The sequence below is a fragment of the Chinchilla lanigera genome, unplaced genomic scaffold (genome assembly GCF_000276665.1).
Source record: "Chinchilla lanigera isolate Chin_1 unplaced genomic scaffold, ChiLan1.0 scaffold00030, whole genome shotgun sequence".
NCBI lineage: Eukaryota > Metazoa > Chordata > Mammalia > Rodentia > Chinchillidae > Chinchilla > Chinchilla lanigera.
In genome coordinates, this window is record NW_004955431.1 from 524,048 (window position 1) to 533,693 (window position 9,646).

At 35.7% G+C, this 9,646-nt stretch overlaps 1 protein-coding gene across 1 annotated transcript in view; it reads right to left on the reverse strand.

The window, feature by feature from the left end:
- Positions 1 to 443: 443 nt before the first annotated feature.
- Esd (esterase D) overlaps positions 444 to 9,646 on the reverse strand; it is a gene marked incomplete in the record, with an annotated part of 27,381 nt that continues 18,178 nt past the window's right edge. The window contains 3 exon segments of the mRNA XM_013515897.1: positions 444 to 1,828; positions 8,405 to 8,572; positions 9,146 to 9,244. Coding sequence (XP_013371351.1) covers positions 1,748 to 1,828; positions 8,405 to 8,572; positions 9,146 to 9,244 — 348 coding nt within the window.

Below are 9,646 nucleotides of genomic sequence, written 5' to 3' on the forward strand. Positions count from 1 at the left end.
TTGTGATTTTCTATTTTTCCCCACCTTGACCCTGCCTCACCTCATGGTTTTGTTCTATAAAAATCCCTAGAAAAGGCAGGGTCCTTGCAACCCACTCAGGACCTTTTTGGTCTCTCTCTGACAGACGCTTTCTTTTCCCCAGTATATTTTGCTCTTAACCTGTTCCTAGAATTCATTCTTTGACTTTAGAGAACATGAACTTGTACAGGCCATCTAGCTAGTTAGGAGTTTCTTTCCCCTGTATCACTGTCTTTCTCTATGATAGCCACAGCATCACTAGCTTAGGGCTTCAGCTGTGATCAGCACAAAGTGGGGATATTCTCCTTTCAACCCGGCTCAAAGGGCAGGGCAAGGATGGCCTCAGACATCCTCCACACTCTATTTATAACTTGTGGTCACTGAAATCACAGGACACAATCTCACAAATGAATTCCTTGCTTTTTAGAAAAAAACTTTATTCACAAACAGGCAAGACTAGAATTACTTTGTGCATAGCTCATTCTAGGACTCAATCTTGATTACTGATATTTATTTAAACTGTACTAATTTTTGTACTATCTACATTAAACCAGTACTAGTAACTTTAAAAACCTAATGCTGTCTTCCTTGATTACCATTTAGCATGATTTCTTACTGAATGTTTAAAATGAGTAACCTTTGTGCTCTTTAATAGGAAAAAAAACTATACTAAAAAAGCAAACCTGTTTCAAAAAATTTTTTATTAAGCTTATAAAGGAACATAATTTAGTATTTACCAAAAAATCAATTACTTTTCTTGGTGAGCTTACCAAATTAAATTTCTGCATGATTAAGGAAAAATACTTATTTACAGTAACATAAAATATGTCAGTTTCCTCTAGTCCTTTCAGATTAAATCTTATTACAGTAAAGTCCCTGACTTACAGACATCTGAGCGCTGAATTTTCACAGGTCATCTAACCTCCTATTAGGAACATTTCTAGTTTAGCTCATGAGTCTTCATGAGTAACTGTAAAAGTTTTTAAGGTAACTGTAAAAGTAAAAATAATTTACAGTGTTTCTGTGGGTGCTAGGTTTTTTTACGCTTAACACTGTACATGTGTGTCAAAGGTATACAAGACTCACTTTGTCGGACTTATAAACGGGATCTGATTTATGAACGTTCTCTGGCTGGTTTTTAAGTCAGGGATTTACCGTATTTAATTCATGAGAGACTTATCACAACAACCAACACTCACAGATTTAGTCAGCTCAAAAAATAAGAAAAATCTTTGGACTGGAGTTTTAGAAACTTGTTTTCTAGTCTTAGCAGTCCCACAGATATAATGGTGGTATTCTTTTCACTTTTCTGAGCCTACTTCCTTGCTCTATCGCTGGCAACCACTAATTAAATGCCTTCTACAAATCAAGTCAACAGTCCATGATTTCAAATGCTGAAAGTCTGGAAAAACGGGGAATCTGGGCTAAATAATCTTTAAGTCCTCTGTTCCACAGTTAGTATTCTATGATATGAAGAGGATTATACTCACATTCAGTGACTTAAGGTTAATATAACAAAGACTTCTAATGACAGCAAAAAAGAATTATTAAAATTTTCCTATGTAAAGTCACTTTTAAAATCAGAAGCAGGTTTTATGTATTCATTCAAAAGGTGATTCAACTGTGGAAGGAAGCTCTTTTAGCATTAGAAATCCTGTATTTAATAATCCTTTTTTCTCATCAATTCTTTCAACTTTTATAATCTTGAGATAATTTCATCAGAAGTTCTTCATGCATTCAGGTATTTTGCATGATGTCTGATGTGATCAGCAATAAAGGTGGCAATGAAGTAGTAACTATGATCATAACCCTAGAAGACAAAATACAGAGATGACAAGGCATTTATCCATCATTGAGAAACATTCATGTTAGGGACATTAAATGTACATCTCACATTTCATTTGCTTGTAAATTGTCAAAATATTACAATGTAAGTTTTAATCAAAATTAAAATTGTCATACTGTACTTTAACATTTTCTTTGTATATTAAATGAGCAAGAAAAATATGAAGAAAAGCTAAACATTTCACACAGCCTGGTTTCCAAAGCTGTTATTAATATGCAAAGAGAAGAAATGGCATATCAATTAAATGTCAGAGTACATGTGTGGTCAGACATACAAGGATTAAAATCAAGATGTAGAGAGCTTAGAAACATTTTAATTCCTAAAGAAGCACACTGACATCCCTAATATAGGAACTGGTAAAATACAAACTAACCACACAAAACATATAGGGACAAACACAAAAATCCTTAAAAGCTCTACTACTGTTTGAGAAGCCCAATACAGCCATCATACATCATCTTAAGAATTCCATGTCCTAGACTATTAGATAAGAAGTAGGAATAAGTAGGGGGTAATAGGGCGGGGTAAATGAGAGTGGTGTAAAGGAGGGCAATGCTGACAGGAGGGATAGATATGATCAGAAAATGTTATATGTATGTATGAAAATATCACAGTGAACCCAGGATTTTGTAAAACAAGTATGCACTAAAAAAAATACATAAAAATAATTCTACCTCCTATACATGTCTGTCTGTTTTTTTTTTCTTCCAGAACCAGGAACTGAACTCATGACCTTGCGCTTGCCAGGCAGGCGCTTTGCCGCTGAGCTAAATCCCTAGCCCCCATGTCTTTATTAGAAGAAAAAGGAATTATTCAGTAAACGCCATGCTGAATTGGGTAGGAAGTCAGTGAAACTTTGAAAACATGAAACAAAGAAAATGTAATGGGGCAAGCAGCTGAGAAACACCTCAGTTTACCCAATCAGTTAAAACCAGCGCTACAGGAAAACAGAGAGGCAGCCCCTTCTCTGGTGACCATGACACCTCCTGTACACAGCCTTCAGAGAAAAATGAAAAAAAAAAAAAAAAAAACCTTAAGTGGGAATAACTATTTCAGGGTGTTTAACACCAGATAATTTTGAGTCAGCCATCCACCTTAACCACAATTTAAAAACAAGACAGAATAAACTAGAAGAGATAAGTCTAATTAATATGTTTAAAGTTTTAAAATTAACTAGCAAATAGTGGCTGGTGGGGGAAAATGGGAATTTCTTATAAGCACATAAGAAATAAAAATATCATGGTGTTTCCCCTAGATTGTGATCGATCAGTAAATCTAAATCTCTTACTTCCTGAGAGTCATGGCATATTCGTATTAGAACAGTAGTTAGAAGTTTTAGAGCACTAAAACTAAATAAGTCACTAAAGTAACGGAAGAGCAATCTATTGTGGAACTGAATCTAAGAGGAGGGTTGTCAAGATTCAGGCTGAGGCTTGAATTATCTGACTGCACATCTCTCAGTAATTACACTAGTTGCAGTTGGTTAAATTTAGACCTAAGGAAAGAAATTTAAAGAAAAGCATGTTCCTGTGAAAACCAAGAAAAAGTAGTGACTGCCAATTTACACAAATCAAAAGATCAATACGACAGAAAATGTCTAGATACAGCAAAACAGATGCTGCAGAAGAACTGTGACGAAAGATCTAATGGCTTAGCGTGCCATATTTTCATCCTTCGTTTTTCGTATGCTGAGTCTTACACAGTTTTATGTGAATGGTGGACAGTTGTTATAGCTGGCAGTATTATTTGAGAAGTCCCACGGTAAACCAGAATGGCAATTTTGAACTTTCAAGAATGTACTGCAGGGGGCTGGAGATTTAGCTCAGCGGCACAGCGACTGCCTTGCAAGTGTGAGGTCGTGAGTTCGATTTCCGGTACCGGAAAAAAACAACAACAAAAAAAGAATGTACTGCAGGAGGATAACAGTACAGTATATTTCATCTAAAATCCAAAGCAAATGCCCTTAACTTCCATAATGATATTTAAAGTTAAGAGTCACTTTATGAGAAAGTAGAAAATGCCTGTTACAAGAGACCAAGAAGGATTTTTTAAAATGTCAGCCTAGAGGCAAAAGAATACACTTGAACTACTGGCATTCTGCTGAACTTTTACAATTAGGAATAACTACGTTGTCTTGGCTAGTTTTAAGTTCTGCTTATCAATCTTATTAAGTGGGGCAGCTACTTTCATTACATTCTTTGACTAATGAGTTTGTTTAGTATGTTATGCAGCTTCTGCAACTGCCTATATTTAGTGAAACTGGAAGGGGCCTCACTTTCCTCCACCTCACACTTTAAATGGAAAAATCTTCAGTAGCAAAACTGACTTCTGGAGTATAAAAATAGACAAACACATTCTTTCATTCTTCACTCAACTCTTAAAAAGGAAGCACTGTCCTAGCAGCTATGACAGACATTTATTTTAAGAGGCAGTGCTTTTCTACATATTTTCCGGACCCAATTAGAAAAGCTTATTCCTAGGTTGTTAGATTTCTTCAGAGTACAGAGAAAAACACAGGCGAAGGTATTCATGTTTATTTAACAAATCCCTAGAGTCTATGCGCCAGATAACTGTGCTTAACCATGGGGACAGAGATGAGAGCCCTTCATTTCTGGAACTCTCTGTTCTTACAGATGCTGAGGTCAAAAGAGCCTTTGAATCTCAATAAAGATCCTAAAACATGAGGAGTTAGGATAGCCTCTTTTCCTAGACTCCAAGAAAAGAATGCTGTTCCTGGAAATTTCCTCACTATCAAGTCGCTGAATGTTTTTGCTATGTAACTTCAACTAAAGATATGTCATAGGTACTAAGCCTTTCTTTTTCAGAACAGTATCTGATCTCTGTATATAGCAATTGGAATTTTGTGAACTATTGCTTTTTTTTTCTTTCAAATTTAGATTCTCTGAAGCCAAAAAATAAAAACTACACAAAATAACCAAATAAATATTCCCTTGCAATAATTCCTCCCTCTTGAAGGACTTTTTATTTTTTGTCAGCTGACAGGCTATAAATTGTGAGCATCTAACACCATTAAAAAGATGTAAAGCAATGAAATTAGGTAAATCATCTCATGATTATAACAGTTTTCTTTCCCTTTTCTTAGATCCCTTCTTATATATACACCCTCATTATTTTTAGCTTATTTTATTTTTTCATAGCTTGTGTTTCATAAAGAAATACAGTTATACTATACTTCCAGTCAAATAATAAAGCAGATGATAAAGCTCCTAGACCTGAGGTAACCTGAGGTTAATGGAAACTGACTGGAAAATCTGAAAGTGGCCTCTCTGGAATCAGTACTCAGACAGTTCTACTTGGTTGTTGACTCAACGACGACAAACTTAAATGCAACCTACCCGAGACCTGTAGCTCACCACCCTTCCTGACAAAGGTGGGAAGTGAATGAAAAACTGCCTGAGTTCAAGGCTGTGAATGGTGATTTTAATACTTTTCAAACTATTTTTACAACTGTCTCTGTCTTGACTCCTCATAAATTCAGCCAACCACATTTTTATTGTGGTTGCTTTACAGGCCTCCAAGAATGTCATGTGTGTTTTAACTCTAGGCTTTTTTGGTAACACACTCCAGGGATTTTCAGATTCTGCTGGCAGGCAGACACTTCATAACAACAGTGTTTTCTGGTACAGCCTCATGTGAAGTAGAAGACATTGTCTTGGTTACTTTTCTCTCGTTGCTGAGACAAAATACCCAACGCCCAAAATGAAGGAAGGAAAGGTTTATTTAGCTTACAGTTTGTGGAGGTTTTAGTCCATACTTGGCTGGCTCCGAGGCAAAAGGTAGCAAACCAACAAGAGCAAAGGGGGGGAACGGCAGCGGAACAGCAAAGCAGAGAGCAAAAAAGGAGGAATGGCGGCAAGCAGCTTCTTTCCCTGCCTTACTTTGTAAACAGGCTACCCCCACCTAAGGTGCATGTAGCTCTCACATAATCTCCATGCCCTCCTCTTCCACAGGCTCAGGATGCATACAAAGTAAGCACTCTGGCTTCCTGCTAAGTCACTTAGCCAAGCCTCTAGACTCCCCAAGTTGACACAATGTATCAACCATAACAGACATCTAATAGGGTTAATGCCAAGAAGTTAAGGTCATTTGGAAAAAAATATGGTCACTTATAGCTATTGTTAATACAGTCAAACTTACTACTGCATTTATAATCCAATTTATATTTGGATTTCTCAAAGTTGGTTGCTGACCTAAATGTTACTGTGATGGCAAATGTTCACACAGACATAAAAAGTTCTATTGTATAAGGGAGATATAAAGAGAACAGGATATACACGTATCTGTAGTACTGGTTTTTGATAGATTGCCCCACATTATATATAAAATACATAAACTGTTCACATGTCAAAACATCCCCATAAGCAAGGAGATTGCTATGATCTGCTGCCTAAGTTAGAGAGGTAGCAAGTTATGTACAACCCGTTCATTTGCTCCTTAGGAGCACATCACATTATCTGGAAATGTCTAGACAGATGATAGAATGGAATCTTCAGTCATGACCTTACTTTAGTCCTGGTTCTATCAAATGCTAGCTGTGTCACCTTAGATAAGTAGATCACTTTTCTTAGCCTCTCTCCTCATCTGTAAAGCTGACAGAAAAGAGATAATCTTTCATCAATGGCATAAGTACTGCAAATGAGTTAATGTGAAACTATTTTATAAACTATAAAGGGCCACATAACACAACTAGAATTATGAACAGTTACCACCATGACTGCATCTTATGTCACTGTTCCTGACCTATCACTCTTAAAAATAAAATTTAAAAAATCATGATCATATATAGTTTTTAATGCTCATTTTTACACTCAAACACAGATTTTGATTATATTATATTCTGAAGCTAATGAATATTTTTAAAAAAGCCAAAGTTTCTTTACACAAAACTATAGTAGCATGAATAGGTTCTTAGTGGATAGTTAGAAGTATTCTAGTCAAGGAAAATTTGTGGGCTGCAAATAGATGAGCATAAAAGTTGACTAATGTAAAGTGCATGAGTGTGTGTCATGAGTAATGCTCAGCTTGTGAGGCTAAGATATGCACAAGAAATGAAGAACAATGAAGGGAGAAATTTGTCCTTATTTCATTGTGTTATGGCTTATGTCTAGATGTCCTCTCAAAGCCTCACGGGGTCATAGGTAGGGCTTCAGATCTTTCCTGCATGAACATGAACATGGCCATCTTTTCCAGAATGAATTAAGTTCATAAACTGAGGCACCAGTGTGATTCTGCTTCTACTTGAGTAAAGTTAAATTACTCAAATTTGAATGTAGACATGAAGAAAAAGGGGTCTGAAATTATTTTTCTTATATTCTTTTTTTGTTAATTTTAAAGAGAAAAAAAAAGACAAAAATAAAACAACACAAAAACAATAAAAATAATACCGAATTTCAAAACAAGATAGGAATTTTTTTTTTTTTTTGGTTTTTCTCCGGTACCAGGAACTGAACTCACGACCTTGCGCTTGCCAGGCAGGTGCTTTGCCGCTGAGCTAAATCCCCAGCCCCCAAGATAGGAAATTAACAATAGTTGTTATATTACATATTGTTAACTTCAATGAAGTTGCTCAGATTACCAGATGTAAGAATGCAAGACTGATCAAACAATTAAAGAGAATAAAAACTAATAATAAAAAAGTTAGAAACACAAGCTTCACTAAACAAGATGGTAGGAATTCAACTATGGCTGTCTTATTGCACACTGCTGTCTTCAAATTAATTGTTCAGATTACCAGATATAAGCACACAAAACTGGTCAAAAAAATTTAAGCATTAACTGTTCCTTTTAATAAACCAGTAAGACATCAGCAGTACAATTATCCCAGCTATCCTTGTGTATACATATTTTTTCTCTTCCTTCTCCCTTTCGTTTGTCCTTTCCCTCATCCTAGCTGTTCCTTCCCTTTAAGCAATTTCTTTCCTCTTCATAACATCTATTGTACCTTTTATGTTTTTATTTATCCTTTCAGGTTCTTACACTAGACAATATGATGTTTACACACATGGGTCTGGTATGTTTCATTTATGAGTATGGTCTCTAGTTGCATCCATTTACCTATAAAAGCCTCAAGTTTATCTTTTTATAGAGTAATAAATACTCCATTGTATAAAAATACCACATCTTTTTTATCCAATCCTCTGTTGATGGGCATTTGGGTTGTTTCTAAGATTTGGCTATGACAAACTGTGCTGCTATAAACATGGGCGCACATATATCGATATGGTGTATTTTCAGTTCTTCTGGAGAAACACCCAGAAGGGGAATAGCTGGGTTAAGTGGGATCTCTAATCCTAGTTTTGTGAGGAATCTCCACACTGATTTCCATATAGATAATATTTTTCTAATGAAAATAAAATGGACATGCAGATTTCCAAAAAAAATAAAAAACAATGAACTCACAAAACCATCTCACTGGAGGTAGCGTTTTACATTTTAAAAATAATGGTAATTAAGAACTACGGAATCTTGCTTTTTTATAGTTATAGTGTTTAAATTAAACTAAGATTTTCTAGTACTTGCCTCTTGTAATCTAAAAACAACAGGGATTTTCTTTTCTGTACAGGCAGCGATGAAGTTATCTGGGAGTAGCTGTCCATCTGAAAGGAACTGGTCATCTTTTCCTTGATCAATCAGTATGTCTAGTTGTGAACCTGGATAAGATTTCACAAGATGGGTCGCATCATAAGTCTATAAAAAGAGAGGAAACATTAGTAGAAAACTGGTAGCCTTAAAACTATCCTCCATGATTCAGTAACTTAGAAATTAAGAGTTTTATGGCTATTGTTACATATAGTTGTTCCTCAATATTAATAGCGGATTGGTTGGTTCCAGGTTCCCCAAAGATACCAAAATCCATGGATGCTCAAGTCCCTTATGTAAATGGCATAGTACTTCTATATAACCTAGAAATATTGCTTGGTATACTTTCCCTCATCTCTACTACATACTTTAAATCATCTCTAGGTTACTTACAATGCCTAATGCAATGTAAACTGTATGTAATAGACAACTATGTAATAGACAACTACTACTTTAGGGAATAATGAAAAGAAAGGCCTGAGAATAATCAGTACAGATATAATTAAAAAAATTATTTTTGTAAAATCCACACATACAAAAGCTACAGATATGATAGGTTGAATGTATACACATTTTTCTACTTATTCCCAGCTCTCAAACCTGGGCCAAGAATATAATAGCTACGTGGGTACAGCTTTTTAACCAATGTGAAAACTGAAGAATGAGTTACACAGTACCTACCTTCCATTTACTTTGATCTGTTCCCAAATATCCAGTAAAGGCTTTTTTGCCCCAAGGACAGAGCACTGGGTTGCAAATTGGAGCAAATGCTGACACAGACTTCAAAAAAAAAAAAAAATTATAAGTAAGTTCTATCTTGCTAAACCAAATACAGTCACTTGCACCTTGCTTAAAATTTCTAACTTGCCACAAGAACTCTCATAAACAACTTTCCTCCTGATATACTACAGAACTCAAACATGGGCCTCTTCATCATAGTACATCTTTTGTGTATTCTATCAAGAGAGCTCCTAAATGTAATTGCTCAATGCAAAGCAATGCATTACAATTTAATTAAGGTAGAAATGAAAGTTTAAACCCAGGCGCGATGGCACACACCTGTAATTCCAGCACTCAGGAGGCTGAGGCCAGGAGGATTATTGCAAGTTCAAGACCAGCCTGGGCTACAAAGTGAGCCCAAGGCCAGCCTGAACTGCATAGTGAGTTTTTGTCTCAAAAAGA